The 24,489-nt window shown below is 38.5% G+C and overlaps 1 protein-coding gene across 1 annotated transcript; it reads right to left on the bottom strand.

Annotated features, from left to right (window-relative positions):
* Positions 1-8,039: 8,039 nt before the first annotated feature.
* On the bottom strand, positions 8,040-13,192 carry LOC129742280 (uncharacterized). Its single transcript, XM_055734161.1, has 4 exons — positions 12,294-13,192; positions 11,063-12,054; positions 9,414-10,992; positions 8,040-9,333 (listed from the first exon to the last, which is right to left on the bottom strand). Exons 1-4 carry the CDS (start codon positions 13,190-13,192, stop codon positions 8,040-8,042), a joined length of 4,764 nt encoding a protein of 1,587 aa, XP_055590136.1.
* Positions 13,193-24,489: the final 11,297 nt, after the last annotated feature.

Below are 24,489 nucleotides of genomic sequence, written 5' to 3'. Positions count from 1 at the left end.
CAAGCAAAACAGATCTGTGAACTCTCGCGCTATTTTCAAGATAAAGCCCAGTTGTTTATTGGCTTTATTGATGACCGCAGTACGTTGATTGTTGAAGGTAAGCTGATCATCCAGGATAACACCAAGATCATTAACTTCGAATACTCTATTTATGTGCTCATTGCCGATGTAGTAGTTATGTAGAACAGGTGATTTTTTCCGGTGAAAAGTTATGACCGAACACTTTGAGACACTAACAGATAATTTGTTACGTCTACACCATTCATCAAAGTTGTCTAACAACGATTGAAGGTATTCACAATCCGCAGCGCATTCTATTGGAACGAATATTTTAAGATTGTCTGCATATGCCATTTTTGTTCCATTATCTAAGCTAGCAATCAAATCGTTGAAAAACAACAAAGGTCCCAAATTGTTGCCTTGAGGGACGCCGGATCGGTTTGTAAACGGAAAAGAGATGCTATCTTCAATCTTAACCCTTCGTTTCATAAAGTAACAAATTTGCAACAATTAACTAAAGCTGTTGTAAATTATGCAGAAATTCAATGAGTCAACTTTTTTCTTCATGGCAATCATGTTTCTAACTTCAAAATACGGTTCAAAAAAAATTACATTCCGAGATGTACAAACTGAACAAACTTCAATCTGAAAAAAATGAAATGTTAAAAAACGCTTATTTTTCAGAATTTTGATCTAGTCCAATTCGCACCGAGGAAAAAAAATTTGACTGGAAAAAATATTTTCGCATTTTTAAGTAATGCAATAAATGCAATTGAACACAATTTGAAGATTTTTTTTAATTTTTGTCTGATGTAATGGCCTTTTATTAATTGTTGCAAATTTGCAACATCATGCAACGGTAGCACCTTTAGTTACGTATATGGGCTACGAAGTGTGTTTTCGAAAGTTTCATCGTTTAAACAGTGTATATGTTTTTCGATGAAAGTATCATTATTTTAATGTTATATTATCATGTTATCGAGACATTTTAAAAAATAATGCAGATCCATTATCCTCTAACTGAACAAAATGACTACCAAGTGTAGAAATATGGGAAAAATCAGTAAGAAATCCTTTTGAATAGATCATCAACCATTCGTATCATAAAGTAAAAAAAGGCATTAATTACGAAATCTCGTTAGAAATCCTGCATAAAAGTTGAAAAATTGTATTTCTAAAGGGTCACATATGTATGTATGTTGTATGTTGGTTATCCACCATGGGTGCACGGACTCACCGCAGTTTCTGCCTAAGTATGTTTTCAAATGTATTCTCAGATTATTAAGTTCGATAATATATTTCCAAAAAGTCACATATAGTACAAATTCATGACTTTTGAGTAGTTGAAGTATTTGTAGTAATAGTTTGAATCTATAATTTTTCAAATACAACGAGCGCTGTGTTTCTATGATTTTAAATATTATATTGTGATCCCCGGGAAAGATTTTCTGGGTTCGAAATAAATATTTTCACATCTTTAGTAAATTAATTATTAACATACTTTTTTCCATACTAGTACATTGAATTTTTAAATGCAAATGCATTATATGTTCTCAACATTATACAATGTAGTACCCTAGTTTGTAACATGAGTTCCATAATGTGCTTCAATTACTTTTTATCATTTAAACAGTATTAATGTTTACAGTATTAATGTTTTCAGAACGAATGTGATAAGGAAACGGTGCATGATGGTGAAATAGCAGTTTCATTTTTGTCCTATTTATAATTCCGTTACTCTTCTGAATGTGTACCATCGGAAAATCGTTTTCGATATTGAACCCTTAAACGTTCCCCTTCCTTCTTCCAAATTAGAATCAAAGCTAACAGTTGAGTCACCGCAACTGTTACGGCTCCTTCCTCTACTAACATGGATTAAATAGTGATCCACTTGGCAAAATGAAACTTATAAGTAAATTGCCTAAATAAATCAACCTATGATTAAAAAAAATCAACAAAAGTTATATGAGTGCATTTTGAAGGTATTTTATCCATCGGTTTTCTTTATTAGGGAATATTGAAAATATTTTTTTTTTGTTTTTTTTTATTATTGGTGTTTCAATAAACAATGCAAATTGTTTCTTCAACAATTTGTATTCCCTGATTTTCAAGTTACTTGGTTCTTTGCAAATAAGTATACCATGTACAACAATCATTTTTTTGTTATAATGGTTTTATAATTCGTTATTGTCAGCCGAGAATGAACTATCGCTTAAGAACCATGAACACGAAGATCATAAAACCACATAAAATCTTTCACAAAAAATGAAGTTACTGAAAATGAACTGGAGATTTGTCGATCTAATTAATCTCAATAATGCATGTAAGCACATACTTAGGTAGGAACCGCGGTGAATCCGTGCACCCATGGTGGATAACCAGCATACATAGGTTCTACCCCAAGCTAAATGGTGTCCAGATACAAGGTTTACGTCAATTATCATGCTTTTAGTCAATTAGAAATAAACCCTTCTTTATTAAATTCGGACACGAGTCACTTTTACCCGATTAGCAGTTCCTTGATAAGATTCGATCTGTCCATGACCGCTGACATCCGTGGAATACCAGATCACGTCCGACCCAACGTCATTCCTTCAATCTTTGCATCAAAAGTACGTGAAATTGACCCTACAAAAATGTTCTTTACTGATGGTTCTAGAATCGACGGCGCGACTGGTTTCGCAGTGTATAATGAGCGCTTTGAAGCTTCGTTCAAGCTTCGAGAGCCATGCTCCGTTTACGTTGCTGAATTAGCCGCAATTTAGTGTAGCTTGGAACACATTGGCACACTGCACGTAGACCACTATTTCATCTATTCGGATAGTCTCAGCTTCGTTGAGGCGATTCGATCGATGAAACTGATGAAGCGCTCTTCCCATTTTTTGCTGGAAATTTCAGGGATATTGGGCGCTTTGATCGAAAATTCGTACAGGATTACCTTAGCTTGGATCCCGTCTCATTGTCTTATTCAAGGCAATGAGAATGCGGACTCATTGGCTAAGGTGGGCGCGTTACAAGGTGAAATTTTTGAGAGGATAATAACTTACAATGAATATTTTTCAAAACCTCGCACTTTAGCGATTAACGCTTGGCAGTCTAGCTGGGATAATAGCACAAAGGGACGTTGGCTCCATACGATTATCCCTAAGGTTCCGACGAAGGCATGGTTTAAGCATTTTAACATGAGTCGCGATTTCATTCGCGTGGTTTCTCGGCTCATGTCAAATCACTGCCGGCTTGACGCGCATTTGTTTCGTATACAACTAGTTACAAGCAATGTTTGTGTTTGTGGGGATGGCTACCATGACATTGATCATGTTGTGTGGACGTGTGAACGGTTTGATCGATCGAGGGCTTGGCTACTGGATACCCTTAGGGCCCGATGTAAACTACCTGGTGTTCCAATTCGAGACATCTTGGCAAACTTAGATCTTGGATATTTGTACCCTATATACAAATATCTTAAAATGTCTGACTTGGTCGTCTAGTCCTCTTCCCCTCTGTCTGTACTCTATCTAATGCTCGTTTCGTCTATTTATTAGAACAAACTTTCATCCGACGGGTCCTACAACACCACAAAGAAGGCTGGCCAGGAAATCGAAAACCCTGAGGTAGCTATCGAAACCACAGCTACAGGAAGCCACCACCGGATCCTAACGGAAACTGTTCTTGGAAGTGACCCCAGTTAATCCCCTTTCCTTTCCTATAATAAAATTTTAATTAACAGTTGAGTAGCCGCGACGATTACGCCCCCCCTCTTACTAACCCAAAGTTAGGAAAAATACTCCCGGCACATAAAAACTTTATAAGTAAAATGCCTTAATAAAACAACTTGTAAATGAAAAAAAAATTACAAGGTTTACGAAGTTTTTGAGCTAAAACTATGTTTAGTGCAAGATAAACTAAGAGTAAACATTTATATCGAGCTGTCTTGTGTGAGGAACAAAAAGGTATAACCGTTTCATGTTGTTGCAAATTTGCAACAATTAATATTTTGGCTAAACACTCGAAATGTGTGAAAATTATATTTTTTCATTATTTTTCCCTTCATGTACTCATCATTGCGCACTATTGAGATTTTTTTCAAGAAAAAATAAAAAATCATGAAATGAAGGGTTAATCCTAATGCACCTGTCAGTTAAAAATGACTTCAGCCAATGAATCATATTGTTGTGGACACCGAGCTTAGCAAGCTTTGCAAGTAGAATTTGATGATCAATCGCGTCAAATGCGGCTTTATTGTCGGTTTAAACAGCATCAACTTGCTTCTTATTTTCCAGTTGATTCAAACAGAAAGACGTGTATTCTAAAAGGTTCGTACATACCGATCTTCCAGACATAAACCCATGTTGTTCCGATGAAATGTACTGCGAAGAAGCTACAAGTAAGGCTTGGCTTACTACAATTTCGAACAGTTTTGATCCAGCAGACAAGCTTGTTATTCCACGGTATTGTTTCACTTTACGACGTTCGCCAGTTTTAAAAATCGGAAACATAAACGAAGTTTTCCACAGCTCTGGAAATTTCCGTTGTTGAAAGGATCGGTTGAAAATTCGAGCCAGAGGAGATGATACTGACTTTTGAAACATGCTCGTACCCAGATATTTCCCCTTGCCATATTTGGTTTCATTTGTTGATTAAGTCTCAAATTATGCCAACAAAATTGTATTAGGACACCTCTCCTTTCCTATAAATTTATTGGAAGAAGAGTGATGTCGCAAATAATTATAAAACTATTTCTTGTGCTCTAATCCTTTTCCATGTGAAGTTTGGGATGGGAGCCTCTCTTTTCTCTTCCCATATCCCAAATATGTAGAATAGCGAAGGGGTTTCAAATAATCATAAAAATATTTATCGTATTGTATGCTCTATCATACCAGATTTAGTTCCATTTGCTTGATAAATTACTAATATATTCCAAAAATTGTAAAGGAGTCCCTTTCCTATCTCTCCACTGGAAGGAGGAGGTGTTACCAAATATCGATAGAAACCTTTTTTGTTCTCAAATGCCCTTTCATGCCAAATTTGGTTCCATTTGCTCGAATTGTTCTCGAGATATGCAGTAAAAATTGCATGAGAGCTTCACTCCTACTTTCCTATCTTTCCAATGCAAGACGGAAGGTGTCTCAAATAATCATAGAAATATTTCTCGTATTCCAATTGCTTGAACAGTTTTCAAATTATGTAAACAAATATACAGAAGCCCCAAAGATTCAGGGATACCAAAGATTCAGCGAATCATTTCTCGTACCCTAATACCATTCCATGCCAAATTTGGTTCCATTTGCTTGATTAGTTTTTGAGTTATGTTAAAAATTGTAAGAAAGGGTCCCTCTCCACTCCCTATCTGCCTACTGGAAAGCAAGAGGGATCTCTAATAATCACAGAAATAATTCTCGTACACAAGTGCCCTCCCACGCCAAGTTTGGTACCATTTGCTGGATCGGCTCTCGAGTTATGCAAACATTTGTCATTTGTTTAGGAAACCCCCTCCCTTCCTGAGAGAAAGAGAGGTCTCAAACCATAATGGGAACCTTCCATAATAGGAAGATGCAAATCGATAAGTGGTACATAACGATTGGTACAATTAACGGCCAAATATACCAAAAAATGCCTAAAAAAGCGACTGTTTTCCTTTTATCATACTTTCAAAGGTTTCTCAATGGTAATACTCTGATTTGGTTGGATCTGGAATCGTCCAAAATAATAATGTTGTTTTCTAGCAGAAGGTGGAAAATCTACTTAACTTGTTATAGGTAACTTCGATAAAATAGAAAATTTTGAGTTATTTTTACAGTCAAGCTCCAAGGAATGAAGAACGTCAACAGAAATAAGCTTGATTTAGAAAAAAATAAAAGTTCATAGTGTGCAATATAGATGGCGCAAGTGTTGCCCAAACATTTTAGTCAATACCCATATACATACGACGCTTTCTCAAAAACTACTCGACAGATCGCCACGAAATTTTGCACATTAAAACCGGTGGTTATCTCATTTATTATTATTTTTCACTCATTCATTGTCTTTAGAATGGACTTAAATTCTACGATAGTTATCAATCTAGCGTAGAATAAATTGAGCTGAATGAAATTTCCTGTCTACGGAGGAATCCTTACAAATTAACCAATTCCCACATTAATAACGGATACAGTCAGTCTGGCTCAACATGTTCGTACAAACTGTTGGAAGAAAACCTACACACAACACACATGCTTCGACCAATCTCCATCGATTTGGTTTCCCCCCTAACTACTACCATATGTAGGGGTTTACCGGCAAATTACACCTACTGCAAGAAGCTGCACAAAGTCCGAACATGACGGAACCGGCCACAATCCATCACAGAAACAGGCTCGATTCGATTCGAACTCCATCCATGCATAGAACCGACAAATATCGAGGACCACCTCCGGAAAAAAATGTATCTACAGCTTCACATTATAAATTCATGCATCTTTGAGGCTGTTTGAGATTGGGAAACATTGCCTTCGCCGCCGCCGGGATGCACAAATCCAGGAACCCACGACGCGTATCATGACAGCCAGGCTCTCTCTGCTGGTTTTAACAACAACTAACCGAATCTACCGGAGCAGTAGTGGATGGATGGACGGTCTTTGAAGGTTTTCCTACCGTTCTGAGCGAACGCATGAGTGAGCATGTGGGTTTCCGATTCGATGGTTTTCGTTTCGTTATCTGTGGGACCTGCTGCCTGCTCGCTTTTGACTTTGTAGAGATTTTATTTATCAACTCACTACCCTGCGCCACCCAGCCAGCAGCGTTTGATTGAATAATAACTCCACCAAAGGACAATGTTATTTAGTCAACATGGTACCTATTTGATCTTGAGCAGAACTAAAATATGATCTTGAGCGGAACCATTTTGTTCTGTAAACATCTTTAATAGCTCCCATTCCTAAACTTTGTGTAACTGTGAAAATTTCAATTAAATTTCATCTTTAAAGATTTTAAAGTACAAAAATTAAAGTTTTTACGTAAATAACAGAAACTTAGCCTTCCAAAGTTGTTTGCAAAATACCCTTTCAAATTTATTTCTAACTAGCTGATCCCGTACGAACTTCGTTTCGCAAGAAACTATAAAAATGTGTGTTGGGGTCCGGAATGGGCCAATACCTGGGTTCCTTGCTCGTCTGGTCACCCCTTGCAGGTCGGTGTCAGGTCGTTGACCTCAAGCCAAACTCGTGATCGTCAACGGAATACCAAGTGTCGTTATTCAGACTCGGAGATGCCCCTTTGATTCGGATTTTTGCGGAACAGATAAAAAACACTCGCGGATTCAACTTACTGCACATATATTAGGATCTAGGCTTAAAAATACAATTTCTACTTATAACTAATTGCAAGCAGTTTGGGTACGGTTCACAAGCGATCGCATCAACATGCGACTTAGGTATTCGGGAGTGGATGCTCAACTGGTCGGTGATGGCAAGATCAATTGTGTGCAGGTCTCCAGATTGAACTCGGATATTGCGATGTTTTTCAGACAATGGACCACTCTCTTATCAGCTGTTATCTCAGCCTTGGTGATCACCGATGATGACTTTTACTGACGATGATGGTGCCTATTGTCATAGGTAGAAAGAGATTCACATAGGACACAAGATTAGATCATCCCCAGAGCGAGTTCTCCGTACGTGGTCACCAAGCAATTTTATTCATCTCCGGCTCAATGTTATGCTACCACAGTGGTTCCTAAACTAAACATCCTCACCCACCCAGAAATCAAACATGCATTTCTGAATTTATTTTATTCAAGAATAGTGAGGATCAGTTGGTGAACTTTGGTAACTTGTATTGCAAAATAACTCTGGATAAAATTGACATGATCTTCAGACACAAACCATTAATTCTGCCTTCGCAGACACATCCCTTAGGATAAACTGACATTGATCTGACTCCAAATTTTAAGTCTGATATGATTCTCTGAAAAATTCTCATAATGCTGACTGGTAATCTGACACAAACATTCCATCATACAGGTTTCTCTGACATAATCATTTCGCAAGAATTCAGACATAACTTCAATTATTCTCCACCTCAACTTCAGAACTCTGATTTGAATTTTCATTCGAATCTGGCATAGGTAATAAACACAATTTCTCAACAGGGCGCTTTTTCAGCCCTGATTCCGTTTTTAATGTGACTACTCGAACCACACCATCTTGTCCTGGATGTAGCTCTACAATTCTACCCATTTTCCATCGACATGGGGAAACATTTTCATCCTTAATGATAACCAAACGACCCAGGTCAACCGACACTGAAGGTTTCCACCGTTTTGTTCTGGCTTGTAGTTGGCACAGATATTCTCTGCGCCACCGTTTCCATATTAATTGCAAATTTTTCTGCATCAACTGAACTTGATTAAGCCGGTTATCTGATATTTTCAAATAGTTTTCATCTGGCATGGACTGTAGGGATTCTCCAATAATAAAATGACCGGGTGTCAACGGTTCCAAATCATTTGGATCGTTCGAAAGTGGTGTAATGGGCCGCGAATTTAAACACGCTTCGACCTGAACCAGAAGCGTCGCGAAATCTTCTGTGCTGACAGGGGTTTCGCCGATTACCCTTAGAATGTGCTTTTTTGCGGAACGCACCGCTGCCTCCCACAAACCGCCAAAATGTGGAGCGCTGGGAGGATTGAAATGCCACCTAATTCCTTCGCTGCCACATTCCTTGAACATTCGTTCCCGATGGGTCTGACACTTCAACAGACGAAACAATTCAACCATTTGGTTCCTAGCGCCCACAAAGTTCGTACCGTTGTCCGAAAATATCTCTGAGCACTTTCCTCTTCTTCCAACAAATCTACGCAAGGCCTGTATGAACCGTTCTGTAGATAGGTCTGATACCAGCTCGAGATGCACTGCTTTAGTAGACATGCATACAAAAACAGCGACGTATGCCTTAGCCACTGGGCGTCTGGGAGCCGGGCGAATGTATACCGGACCGAAATAGTCCACTCCTGTACTAGCGAATGCCCGCGAAACCGTCACGCGTGAAGCTGGTAGTTCTGACATAAACTGTTGAATCGGCGTGGGACGAGCCCTGAAACAGGTGTGACATTGCTGTACAATCTGACGAGCCACGCTCCTGCCACCCAAGGGCCAAAATTTCAATCTAACCGTTGCTAAAAGCAGCTGAGGACCAGCGTGTAATAATCGACGATGGAAGTGCTCTAATATTAGCCGGGTAAAGTTGTGACGAGCTGGCAAGACAATCGGGTGTTTTGCAGTTTCTGATTCGGACGAATTGCTCAATCTACCACCAATTCTCAACAAACCATCGGAGAATATTTTGGGATTGAACCATCTTAGTTTAGATTGTCTGATACAAATTCGCCCTTAGATAAAACTCTCAACTCATCAGCGAAACACTCTTTTTGGACACACCTGACTAAAGCTCTTTCTGCTTCTTCCATCTCAGCTGACTGTAGAAAAGCTTGGAATTTGACTTGACGTTTGGATTTTAACAGCTTTTTCAACCTCAACAAATAAGCTGTACCTCTGACCATTTTAGTGTAATCGGAATACAAACTAAAATACCAACGATTGAAATCCGACTCATGCTCTGAATTGTTTGTTGCTAATGCTGTGACTGTAGTTCGACGCCTTTCTTCATCACCAATTTCCGCCAAGTGGTTAGTCGGTAGTTCTGGCCAGTTTTCCTTGTCTAGCGTCAACCAACAAGGACCTTCCCACCACAGACGATTTTGACCAATCTCTGCCGGTGGAATACCCCGAGAAATAAGATCTGATGGATTGTCAACGCCTGGGACATGCCTCCATTCAAACCCTTCCGTGAGTTGTTGTATTTTGGCAACTCGATTTGCCACATAGGTAGTCCAAGTAGATGGAACAGCCTGTAACCATCGCCACACGCATGTTGAATCTGTCCAAAAGTAAACTGGGCAATCAAATTTCATAGAATCCTTTACGAAACTGAATAGTTCAGCCGTTAGCAGAGCACCACACAACTCTAGGCGGGGAATCGATTGACTTGCAAGCGGAGCTACCCTCGATTTTGCCGACAACAAACAAATTTTAACCTCTCCATCAGAGTTAATGCTTTTAAGGTAAACGCAACCACCATATGCTTTCTCCGAAGCATCTGAAAAACAGTGAATCTCCTTGTGAATGGCTCCTGGGATAATGTTGCACCGTTCAATACGAATTTCGTTTAGTGTACCTAGTTGTTCGTAGTACTTCAGCCAATCCTCACCCACCGTTGGAGGTAATGGCTGATCCCAGTCCAATCTTTGGTCATCATTATTCCGCAAGGTCCACAACTGCTGCATGAATATTTTTGCAGTTGTTATTGCAGCACCTAGGAGTCCCAACGGGTCGAAGAGCGTTGCAATTACCGACAGCACCTTCCGTTTAGTTAGAACCGTGGATTTTGGAATTTCGGGAATGTTAAAATGATACATGAAGACATCAGATTTCGGCAACCAAGTGAGTCCAAGGACCTTCATCGAGGGATCTATGTCCGACCCGTCTGAAGCTTCTTTAATGGCTACACTCTCTTGTGGTAGTCCTTGCAGGACCTCTAAACAATTTGATGCGAATTTTCGCAACCGAAACCCTCCAGCTCTTGCAGCTTTATCCAACTGAACTCGCAGTTCGAGGGCTGCATTTGCATCTTCTGCACCTGATACTACATCGTCCATGTACGTATCTTCCGAAAATACCTTTGATGCCAAGGGAAACCTCTCCCCTTCATCCAATGCTAACTGCTTCAAGGTGCGTGTTGCCAAAAACGGAGCAGGTTTGGTGCCGTATGTTACCGTCTTCAGCTCAAACGTCTTGACTGGCTCCGATGGGGACCTTCTCCATAAAATTGACTGTAGTGGACGATCTTCTCTTATTATGTTGATTTGGCGAAACATTTTCTCAACATCTGCGACGACCATAATCTGACACATTCGACAGCGGAGTATAATTGCCCGAAGATCGTCCTGGATTACTGGACCTGTTAGTAATCCATCGTTCAGTGAACTTAGTATACAGCTCCCGCAATTGCGCGTTTCGAGCTAGCCTACGCTCAGTTGCACCCAGACGCCGTAGTGCTATTTCCTTTGAGTCGCCCAATTTAGGAAAAACCTCCTCATTCCTAGGAAGAGAGACCGTGTACCTTCCATTACTGTCTCTCTGTACCGTTTTCTGGAAAATTTCCTCGCAATGCCTTTCCTCCCGTGAGTATAGGTTTTCCGAACCCAGCTCCTCACAAGCCCAAAACCGAGCGACAAGAGTTTCAAGAGACTCTGTTGATGAAACATTGCAAGCAATCCGTGTTGATGTACATTGCGATAAACCTCCAGAAACGACCCAACCAAAAACTGACTCCGTAAGTGTTGGTAATTGATCACCGATGGAAATCCGCTTTCCCGTTTCGAAGAAGTCGAAAAACGATTCAATTCCCAACACTAAATCCACCACCTTCGACTCGAAAAATGCTGGATCCGCCAATTCAATTCCATCTGGGAATGACCATTCATCCGTTGATACCGTAGCAGTGGGAAGATCAACAGTTACTCTGGGTAGGACTAGGAATTCCATTTCTTTACAGTAGCTGTTCACTCTCGAGCGCACCACCGCTTGAACCTTTTGCTTAACTCTTGTAGATGTCTGACCAATTCCAAGTATCGCAACATCTACCCTTTTCCGACTCATCGTCAAACGCTGACTCAATCGTTCCGATATGAAATTGCTTTCTGACCCCGAATCAAGCAGCGCTCGAGCTGGATACTCCAATTCATCTTCCAAGAGGACCACCGCAGTTGCTAAGAGAACCCGACCGTTAGCCATGTGTTCAACACCCGATGATAAGCATGTTGATGAAGCTGGGTTAGAAACCCGAAATGATGACTCTCCTCGCAATTGATCACTCTTAGAAGTGCCATTGGTTTCGCCTGACCTCGACGATTCCGGATTTTCTCCTGCCTTGCCCTTAAAACACACCAGTGTGTGATGGCGTCCTCCGCAATTTCGACACGAAAACTTAGACTGACATTCCCGAGCCATATGGGAAGTTCTAAAGCAGTTCCGACATAATGAATTTGTTTTCAAAACCGAATCTCTATCCGTAACCGACAATTTCAAAAACACTGATGCAAGGGATGCTGGGATTTACAAACAACACATTTATTCCCTGAATAATTAACATTGTTGTGGAATGCTCGAACGTTGAGCTTTGGCTTAGTTACCACCTGAGAGGGTATGGTTCTATTTTCATTTGACCTTTGCGGAAGCGATTCTAACACTTGAACTCGCCGATGAAGAAAACCAGTCAAATCAGCCAATACATCTTGTTCCTTTGAAGCTGATTCCTCCTCCCAACTTCTTCGCGTGATCGGATCCAAAAGAGAAACAAGATAATTCACAAGCAACAGATCCTTGTAATCAGTAGGTTCTAACACCTGATCTAACGTGTTAACGATTCGCTCAAACCCTTCCAATAACTGAAGCAATTCACATACCGACTCCTTTGTCAACGAAGGTAACTTAAACAGCGATTGAACTTGTCGCTTTTTTAATTGCTTGCTGTTATTGTAACGCTTTAACAGCATATCCCATGCAACGATGTAATTAGCCCTTGTTATTTGAAGAGGATCAATTAATGATTTCGGTTCACCCTGAAGACATCCCTTCAAATAGTGGAATTTCTCCACCTCCGGCAAATCCTGCTTGTTATGGATGAGCGAAATAAACAGATCACGAAACCCGAGCCATTCATCTATGTTACCATTAAACGACTGCAGCTTAATTTGAGGAAGCCGAACATGATCAAAACCACCAGAATTACTATGATCATTAACATGAATGGATTGATTAAGCTCTGTACATTCTGAACGGCCCTTCGCCTTATCCATCAAGAATGATTTAGCGTAATAGTAGCGATCACTGAACTCCTTCCGTTCTCTTTCATAAACTTCAACATCAGATACGAAATCTTCGTGTGATTTGATATCAATAAGAACTTCACTAAATTTCTCCCACAAATCATCCACCGCTGTCAATCTCACCGAAACCTGTGCATAAGTTGCATCTTCCTGGAAAGTTTCCACAAACTCCCAAACATCAGCAAAAGACAACTGAATTTCCTTCAACTTCACAGTTAAGTATTTTAACGATGGATTCTTCGGATCCTTAACAGCCTTGACTGTGGGCATTTTTACAACTTGTTAAACCGACTGATACAAATATCAATAGCTCAAACCGGACCAACTTAATCAGCAATCACCAACAAGTTTTGAATGGAGGGAGCAAGGTGAAGTTATTCAAGGTAAAAATCCGAGAAAATGAGACAATTGTTCTAACGAACAGTTTTGTACTCAAGGAATTGCGCCGTTAATGATTATTTCCAAAAATTGTTCTTGTTTAAACCATGTATTAAAAACATCCACTCAATTTTAACCACTGATACAAAATAAATTGATGTGATCATAAAATCCAAAGTTCTAAAAAGTTCACCAACTTAAACTAGGAACCACTGATTTATGTAGCTTACCGAATGTTGCTTTATCTTGTTGCTCAGCTGCCTTGTTGCTGTAGAACAACCTAAGGTACCGCGATTAGACCAGAATGCGTCGCGATGCTCTCCTCTACAGCTCTACATGCACATGCAATCCGACCAATCATGCACTTCACCGTTGAGCGACACCAATTTCCACCGAGCAGCCGTTGATGAACCCGAGCTTGAGCCACAAGGGAGGGGGCGATCTGGACCAACCACGATAGCCGCGCCTCACCTTCTTCTTGATCGCCTTCGCACCGCGTTGATGTTGAACCAAAGGGAGGGGGCGATCGCAACCAACCAAGACAGCCGCGCCTCACCTTTCCGAATCACCTCTGTACTACGTTGGTTATAAACCTGAAGGGAGGGGGCGATCAGAACCAACCGAGATAGCCGCGCCTCACCTTTACAACGTCCGCCCTTTATGTTGAGTTGAGCTTTGCTATCGACTTAGCATGCACCGAAGCGTTACCCAGAACCCCCGAATCCGAGTTGAGCACCGAAAACCAGTGAGATTTGTCCAAATCCCTGATTCAGACAATAGAAACTAAATAGTTTCACTTTCGATGAATAGCTAATAGAGAACAAAACCGCTTTGTTCGACCACTATTAGCGATGGCGATGAGGAGTAAGCGCGTCTAGGTTTCTCGGCGCAAAATGGTGAATCCTTTGGCGTTCCTTATTGTATCCAATTCCGTTGTTGTATCCGGTCTACGGCCCTCATCCGGCTCGAAGGACCAATGTTGGGGTCCGGAATGGGCCAATACCTGGGTTCCTTGCTCGTCTGGTCACCCCTTGCAGGTCGGTGTCAGGTCGTTGACCTCAAGCCAAACTCGTGATCGTCAACGGAATACCAAGTGTCGTTATTCAGACTCGGAGATGCCCCTTTGATTCGGATTTTTGCGGAACAGATAAAAAACACTCGCGGATTCAACTTACTGCACATATATTAGGATCTAGGCTTAAAAATACAATTTCTACTTATAACTAATTGCAAGCAGTTTGGGTACGGTTCACAAGCGATCGCATCAACATGCGACTTAGGTATTCGGGAGTGGATGCTCAAATGGTCGGTGATGGCAAGATCAATTGTGTGCAGGTCTCCAGATTGAACTCGGATATTGCGATGTTTTTCAGACAATGGACCACTCTCTTATCAGCTGTTATCTCAGCCTTGGTGATCACCGATGATGACTTCCCAGCAAACATTTTTGTAGGTATATTTCTCAACAAATTTTGCTATACGTTTCATATACATTATAAAATCATCTTATATAACTCGAAAAAACAGCATTTACGTACTAAAGTGGAGGCAATATACATACATATTTTTAACTTTTGGCTTATGCGATAAGTGTTGCCAAAATTGGACGATATACAACACCTTTTACCGTACATCCTGACAGTATGCGAGAGAGCGCAAGTTTTGCTCCCAATGCATGCAAACCGTTGCCAGCGACAATATTTGCTGCTTCTCTCATTGTCCAGTTTAACCAAATGGACCCTCTGATTTTTAGAAATCTGGTTGCACTGCTAATCGCAGAGAGAACAACAAGGTTGTTTTCTCACTTGAATCCCGCACGCGGGAGACATATTTGCAAACATGGCGCAATTTTGTCATATCCGAGTCGGTAGACTTTAACTAACCATTTTTACGATCATTTACTTGGTTTGGTAGGAATTACGATTCGCATTAACATTGTTAACGAGTTGAGCTGACAATTCTAATGCGATGTCATGTTTGCTGGGTTTTACTGACGATGATGGTGCCTATTGTCATAGGTAGAAAGAGATTCACATAGGACTCAAGATTAGATCATCCCCAGAGCGAGTTCTCCGTACGTGGTCACCAAGCAATTTTATTCATCTCCGGCTCACTGTTATGCTACCACAGTGGTTCCTAAACTAAACAATGTGATAAAATAAGATTATGTTTTTCAAACAAAGTATAAAATTCCTTTAACTGAAACAAAAATAACTACTAAGTAAGAATATTCTTATTAAAAAGTTGGAAAACCACCACATGAACAACGTATCTGTTTCTTTCCAAAACCCGTTCTTCAATTCGTACGTTTACCCATATAATTTCACCAGTAATGTCGCGAAAACTGTGGCTGGTTCATGAGATTGGCGCTTTTTCGTTACATAACTATCCGAAATTGTAGGCTTACGATTTTCAATGAAAAACTGTGCACAAATTTTCCTCATCGATCCTATGCATTAGCTTTTAACTCATAATTCCACAATACGGATTGATTCCTCTTACCTCAAAACACCCCGTGTGCTAATTTTTTCATCCATTTAATTGCTCGTCTCTTCAAATCCTGATGTGTTATTTTTAATCCCAATTCAATGCATAATAATGTCAATATCTAAAAACTATAATCAGTTAATATGGACGACCCCTTTTGCAGACCCTATTCACCAAATTTGATACCTAAAATCGATTGCCCATCGCTTAAACTTCCCGGATGGCAATTTTTATCTAAATCTAGTAAATAATGTTGTTAAAATCGCAAAAACAGTGATAAGGTAATATGGACGACCCCACTGGCTGACCCTTTTTACAAAATTTGATACCTGAAATCGGCTGTCTGTCATTTAAAACCCACATGCGTGTGTTTTCATTTCAATCCAATGTACAATAACATCAGTATCACAAAAACAGTGATGAGGTAATATGGATGACCCCTTTTCCGACCCTAGGCCTAAAATTGGATAATTGGAATCAATTGTTCGTTCCTAAAAACTCTCGTGTGCCAATTTCCTTCTCAATCCGGTGTATAATAACACAAAAACAGTAAACAGGTAATAAGGACGCCCCCTTTTGCCGATTATTTGGTTGATTATTTGAATGTGGACGTTTAGGGTCATATTGCCCCGAACAACTTTTGAAGGTAACGACAAAGTCAGTAATACAAAACAAGATGCCTTAAATTAAGATTTTGCATAAAAAACTGTACGTTACTCTCAATAAAGGTGTTTTTGAGAAAAAAAATCTGATTTTTTGTACTTTTATCCAAAAATTTCTTTCATCTGATTTAAAATACATGATAAATAGGGTCTTTTTTATATTTTAGTTAAAAAATCAGATTAAATTGAAAATCTTATCATACTTTTCTAATCCAAAGTAAGTAGAGTGTCCTACCCGGGATTTCCCGGTCGGGAATTCCCGGGAAATTAGAAAAAATCGGGAATTCCCGAATCCCGGGAAACGTTTAAAAATTCCGGGAATTCCCGAAGCCAGTAAAATGCTCTAAATTACTACAAATTTACACAATCTAAATTGGAAAAATGAATCATATTGAGCAAGGAAAATGATAGATTTACCACTGACCATACTGACTGGACACTCGATTTCGTTGGTTTTATAATTTTTCCAACAGTACGCAATATCGATTCCATAGCGTACATCGATCGATTTGAGAAATGCTATCCCAGTTAGAAAGTGCCAAAAAAATTGAAAAGAAAGGCAATTTCTACGATGAAATCGTTCTAAACAGGTTAATTTTTTCGTCGGTTTTGTCTACAAACTTTGACAAAAAAATAGCCTGAAAATGGTTGAATTTGTGTTCTAAGGGTCATGTCAGTGTGATCAGTGACCTTGATGGCTTGGTATTAAGTATTTTTTTTTCTAAATCTGGTTAACACAAGGAATTTGATAAAAACATGATTTTCTTATCGAAAACTTAGTGTAGTATTGAAAAACGCCAAAGAATCTATAAAACCAATAATGAAACGCTACGGAAAGAATCTGAATGTTCTATTTTGCAACACATCATTTAGAACCTCCGTTTCGGTTACTGTTTACAGTAGTAAAATCATCAGCAAAGAAATGACATATTATTAAACAAATGGGTAGTTAACTGAAAATTTACGATGTTCGATGAATAACAGTCTAGCTAACTTACTTCTACGGATAGTGAGAAATCATTCTCAATTATTTCAAAATTTTTGCAGCTATAATCAGACCTGTTTTTCGGTTATAAAACATTGTTTTAGAGTCTTTGGTTTGCTTTTTGAATTTTTGACGCATTTATAAAGTTTGAAATATTTTGTACTACTTTAAATTTAATAATATCATATTGATAAGAATGCACACGCAGTAGAGGATTAAGATCTCCATGTTGAAATCTTCATTTTCAATTTTCCCGGGAAAAGGATCGTCAGATTTCCCGATTCCCGGGAACGCAAAAATGGCCGGGAAATGGACACTCTAAAAGTAAGTATATTTACCAACAAAATTACAATTTTGGAAATCCATTCAAAACTGAATAATTCTGTAAGATCTGTGAATATTTCAAAATTATAAATTATATAAATTTGTCTAAAATTATGTGAAATTACAGTTTTTTTTAGTGTTTTCGGCAACCTTGCTCTAAACAACTCATTCATAGAATAAAGTTTATAATAAAATTCAGTTTCTTATGAATCACGATAAAATTTATTTATATTTAAAAAATATGGAAACATTAAGTACAGACTCCGTTCGATTTTGGCAACATTCGATTTTGGCAACATTCGATTTTGGCAACATCCGAGCAAAAACCGTTCGATTTTGGCAACATCCAAAAAAGACGGTTTTTTGTCACTTTTTTTATTTTTTATTCTCATTTCAAATTAATCAAAATGAATGTTAAACGTAATATAAGCATGACATTATTCGATTCGGCTTATTTATAATAGTTTTAAACTGTAAAAACACGATTTTTTCCATGTTTTACTGCTTAAAACTAATATAATTGAGCAAATTGAAAATTTTTATGCTAATATAAGGTTTTACATCAATTTTGACTATTTTGAAATAAAAATTAAAAATAAAAAAGTGACAAGAAAAACTGTTCGATTTTGGCAACATTCGATTTTGGCAACATAAAATTTACGAGCGTGTTGCCAAAAACGAACGGGGTCTGCATTTAGCTCAACAGTTATTTCCCAACCCGATTTCCATAAGTTCGAGCTCAAGTGTTAACATCAAACACTACACTGAAAATAGTGAATTTTCGCCATTTGTCAATTGAATTTTAAGTGACCGCCAAGTGAATTTCAAGTGAGCGGCGAAGTGAATTTTAAGTAAGCCGCAGAGTGGATTGTTGAATGTATGCTCTGGTCGTTTAAATCTTTTAGTTAAGAGAATTTCCAAGTGGAATTTCGGCATTTTAATTATCAATTAACTTTCTGATTCAATTCAATTTTTTATTGAAATAAAAAAGGGAAAAATAACAGTTTTTTTTCCAACTAATTTATTGGGTCCAAATAAATGTTTCGACTTGAAAAAACCATCCGTTTTCCACTCAAACAGGAAATTTTTGTTGCTGTTTTCTGCAAACAATATTAAATAAATTTAATATTTTTCGAGTATTCACTTAAATTTATACTTACTTTTATTTTTGTTGAGCTTGAAAATTCCCATAAAAACTTCATTGGATATAGTCTTCAGGACTTGATGGCTTGAAAAAGTAGAAACAAAATAAAATATAATTTTATTTTAGGGTTCGTTTATGCATTAAAATTTTAAAATTTACCTTCTATAACAAACAACAAACGGCTTTTCCGGACGAGAACGGCTTTTCCGGGAATCTGATTAGACTGATCAAGGCGACGATGGATGGAACGCAGTGCTGTGTGCGGATTTCGGGTGAATTGTCGAGTTCATTCGAATCGCGCAGGGGGCTTCGACAAGGTGATGGTCTATCCTGCATAATGTTCAACGTGGCACTAGAAGGTGTTATTCGACGAGCGGTGGGCGAAATGCGGGGAACGATTTTCAACAGATCCAGTCAACTTATCTGCTTTGCCGATGACATTGATATAGTCGGCAGATCATCTGCGGCGGTGGAAGACATCTATCGCAAACTGAAACGCGAAGCAGGAAGGATTGGGTTGATGATTAATACGTCCAAGACGAAGTACATGCTGGCCTGCGGATCCGAGACCGACCGAACCCGCTTGTCCAGTAGTAACAAGGTCACGATCGACGGCGACGAGCTGGAGATAGTCGAAGACTTTGTCTATCTCGGCTCACTGGTGACCGCAGACAATGACACCAGCCGTGAGATCCGGAGGTGAATTTTCAGCGGAAGTCGTGCCTACTATGGACTCCACAAGCAACTGCGGTCGAGAAGAGTTAGCCCTCGCACGAAGTGTAACCTGTATATGACGCTCATTATACCGGTTGTTCTCTACGGGCACGAGACATGGATATTGCTCGAGGAGGACCTGCGTACACTCGGAGTATTCGAGCGACGAGTGTTAAGAACCATCTTTGGCGGCGTACAGGAGAACGGAGGCGAAGGATGAACCACGAGCTCGCGCGCCTCTACGGCGAACCCAGTATCCAGAAGGTGGTGAAGGCTGGCCGGATACGCTGGGCGGGACATGTTGCGAGAATGCCGGACGACTGTCCTGCAAAACAGGTGTTCGCTACGAATCCGGTAGGAACAAGACGAGCGGGGGCGCAACGAGCGAGGTGGTTAGACCAAGTGGAGCGTGATCTGGCGAACGTGGGGTGCCCGAGAAATTGGAGAACGGTTACCATGGACCGAGTGAATTTTAGGAATTATGTTCGTAAAGTTATGTCGTGAGACGGAATACTATGTAAATAAAAAAAAAAAAAAAACAAACAACAAACATCATGGCAATGCTAAACGATATTTTCATTGAGCTCTGGAAGTATACAATTGTTTTAATACAAATAATAACTTCTTTTCTGCGTTTATTAGCACAAATACAACTCGTTTGAGTTTCCCGTCCAAACCACAATAAACATATTCAATCCCAACATTGTTGACATGCGCTATTCGTAGATTCATTTGAATTTTAAGTGATCGGTCAAGTGAGCAGAGAAGTAAGTGGACATCCAATAGAATTCAAGTGCCACTCACTTAAAAATCAAGTGATGAGTAAGTGAATTTTGACTCGGTCACTTTAAATTTAAGTGAGGGGCAAGTGAAATGTACATGAGTCACTTGAAATGGAGAAATTCACTGAATTCTTACTTTTAAGTGAATCTTCAAGTGTATTTTAAATGTGATTTTGGGTTCAGTGTGGGGAATCGGAAAAATTTTCAATAGGTACCAGGTCACCAATTGAATCGTTGAGAATTATAAAATAGCTAACCCGGTGTGTGTTGCTACACTTTGCAGAACTAAAGGAATTTGTGTTAAAAATAATTCGTTTTTTTTTTCTTCGTTTTTAATTGGAATTTCAACATCAAGAACAACCTCTTTAAATGAAATGCTTCTTTAAGTTCGAATAGTAATAGCAATGAATATTGATTCTTATTCTGAAATACCCTGACAGGAAAAATCGCCCGAAATCGGCTTGATTTTTGTCCGTTCATCTGCTCAATCGGCCCGAAACCTTAAAGGAAATCGGGCCGAGATTGGTAGAAATTCGCGCGAAAATGAAACACTTTCTCGGGCGACGATAAGTTATTTCAAACAGTCCGAGCAGATCGACGTCGCAACGCAAAGACAACTTTTATCAAGATGTCACAAGAATCAGTTTATAAGTTTATAGATAGGTGTAAATTGCAGCAGAAATGCGTATGTTTTTAAAGCTTCTAATAACATTATTTCATTTCATAAATTTTAGCAAAAATGACAAAGCTTGTATGGAAAGATCTTGAAAGAGTGTTCTTTCAACATTTTGATAAGATTCATAAAATTTATAAATCTCATCGAAATGATGAAAGAACAATTTATGAATCTTATTGAAATGTTGAAAGAACACTTTTTCAAGATCTTTCCATACAAGCTTTGTCATTTTTGCTAAAATTTATGAAATGAAATAATGTTATTAGAAGCTTTAAGAAACATATGCCTTTTTGCTGCAATTTGCACCAATCTATGCTGAATTTGAACGTCAATTTGAATGTTATGAACTGATTCGTTTTTTTCATGTTTTTTTTTTTCAAAACAAGCAAAAACTGCCGTAAACTAGGTATTTTACCCTAATATTGCATTTAAAATGTAAATCATTATTTTGTTATTGAAATTGTCTTTCCTCTGTGGAAGAAACTTTTGATTTTGTATTCAACATTTCTATGGTTTGTTAGCAAACATTAAGGTTAGTAATCCACATGGCACATCACTTCCATCTGTACCGTTGAGCCGTCAACACGTACGCCGGAGCATCGTATCGTTGCTGTGTACCTGCAGGAACATTTTACATTATTTATTTTTTCCTTACCTGTATTTCAATCAGCACTTTTCAGTGCTAAAATTATTTTCATTTTCTTTTATTCATATTTTCTCTTTTCTTTCCAGCATGGGGAAGTCTTCGGCCGGCTCAAGGGCCGGAAGAAAACGGATTGCTGAACCTAATCCAGGGCCATCTGCCAAAAAAGTTGAAATTTCCAATTCATTCGATGTCCTTCATAACATCGGTGATGAGGAAATATTCATATTTAATTCTGATAAGAGTACTAAGAAACCTTCTTCTTCTTCTTATACTCTTAAAAACGAAAAGATTCCACCAATAACGGTCACGATTCCTGACTTCAATGCCTTTCGAAAAGAAATCGTCACTTCCGTCAAGGATGTGAAGATTTCTTTTCAGATCGGTCGAAGGGGAACTGCTCGTATATTGGCGGAATCTTTTAATGATTTTCAAAAGGTTTTAAATTATTTGAATAATAAAAAACACCAATTTTTTACGTACGACACTAGAAGTGATCGTCCATTTAAAGTTGTACTTCGTGGTCTCACTGGCGATCAGACACCGGATGAGATCACAGCTGAATTAAATTCTTTGTTAGGATTTTCTCCAATTCAAGTAATTCAAATGAGGAAAAGAACCAACACGAATAATATCAGTAGTGTTGGTTTTGCTCCTGAACTTTATTTGATCCATTTTAAAAAGGATCAGGTTAATAATTTGCAAATTCTTGAAAAGGCTCGTCTTATGTTTCATTGTCGAGTCAAATTCGAACCTTTTCGTAAATCTTCTACCAATTTTCTTCAAAATATTACGCAATGTCGCCGTTGTCAAGCTTTTTGTCATGGCACTAAAAATTGTAGAATGAATGCCAGATGCATGTTTTGCGGCTCATTCGATCATGAAAAATCTAAATGCCTTTTTGGTGGTGATAAGCCAAAAACAGAATTTTTTAAGTGTGCAAATTGCGCAGGTAATCATTCCTCGAATTCGCTAGACTGTCCCATCAGGGCAAAAATTATTGCTTCTAGGAAAAATCCCAAAGTTTCCAGAAAAGTTTCTTCTCCTCCTTCCTCTTTTTCGTCTTCACACGTCGGGCCGGCAAACAACCTGCCTGTTCGCATTCAGCCTCGGTCTACATTGGAATCACGGCTGGGTAATACCCGAAGTGATTTTAATGTTACCTGGGCTGATTCTGCGCCCCAGACTCGTTGTTTATCGTTCTCAGAGGTGGTTGAAAATGGGTTTCCCTCTTCAGGTTTAACTAATAAAAATGGGAAAAAACCAAGTCTCAACGTTCATGCGAAGGCTTGGGAAAATCCCCGAAATTCAAATACTTTTTCTTCTCCTTCCTCTTCTGATTCTAACAATTTTGTTGATTTGGGTGAGATTACTGAGGAAAAATTAAAATTTTTGCATCAAAATTTAATGGAAATGATGCAACTTATGTTGAAAGCAAATTCAATGTTTGAAGCTTTCCAAACTTCTTTTAATTATGCTAACAAAATTATTATGACTTTACGATTCCCTCATGGATCCAAATAGATGTTTAAATATTATGAATTGGAACGCTAGATCTTTGCTGGCTAACCAAGACGAGTTCTTTTTATTTTTGAAAACTCAAAACATACATATTGCTGCCATCACTGAAACTTTTTTAAAGCCAGACAATAACTTGAAAAGCAATGCTTTCTTTAAAATTTTACGAAATGATCGACTTGATCGACAAGGTGGGGGTGTAGCTATTGTCATCAATAGTCGTCTCAAATTTAGACTTCTTCCTTCTTTCAATACAAAAGTCTTAGAAACAATTGGAATTGAATTAGAAACTTCTATGGGGAAAATTATAATTGTTGCCGCATATTTGCCTTTTCAATGTAGCGGTGAACAGAAAAATTTTTTGAAGGGAGATTTACAAAAACTCACCAGAAATAAATCTAAATTTTTTATTATTGGTGACTTTAATGCAAAACACCGATCTTGGAATAATATTTCATCAAATTCAAATGGGAATATTTTGTTTAATGACTGCTCTGCAGGTTATTATACTGTTGAATATCCTAATGGGCATACTTGTTTTTCTTCAATTAGAAATCCCTCCACAATTGATTTGGTTCTAACGGATTTAGGCGAGCATTGTAGTCAATTAGTTACTCATGCGGACCTCGATTCAGACCACCTTCCAGTAACATTTTCTTTATCCCAAAGTCCCATTGAAAACCCTTTAAAATCAACTTTTAATTTTCAAAAGGCTAACTGGGAGCGATATATGAATTTTATTGAACGTAATCTAGATGTAAACGTTCCATTGAATTCAATAGAAGATATTGATTTGGCTGTAGAAAATTTGACAACTTCAATAGTCAATGCTAGAGCCGCTTCAATACCTAAAGTTAAACATAAATTTAATCAACCTTTAATTGATGATGATCTTCAGTTTTTGATACGACTGAAAAACATTCGTCGACGCCAATTTCAACGAACTAGGGATCCTTATTTGAAATTAATTTATTGCGACCTTCAAAAAGAGATCAAACGTCGTTTAAATTTCATTCGTAATGAAAATTTTGCTAAAGCAGTAGAGGACATAAAACCCTACTCAAAGCCATTTTGGAAATTAACTAAAATTCTAAAAAAGCCCCAGAAGCCAATTCCTTCTTTGAAAGATGGGGATAAACTTCTTTTAACTAATTCAGAAAAAGCTCAAAAATTAGCCCAACAATTTGAGTCTGCTCATGATTTTAATTTAAACGTTGTAAGTCCAATTGATGCTCAAATTTCCCTAGAATTTGA

This window comes from Uranotaenia lowii, chromosome 2 (genome assembly GCF_029784155.1).
Source record: "Uranotaenia lowii strain MFRU-FL chromosome 2, ASM2978415v1, whole genome shotgun sequence".
Lineage (NCBI taxonomy): Eukaryota > Metazoa > Arthropoda > Insecta > Diptera > Culicidae > Uranotaenia > Uranotaenia lowii.
Note: the sequence above shows the minus strand (reverse complement) of the source record. Positions and strands in the feature narration are given on the sequence as shown.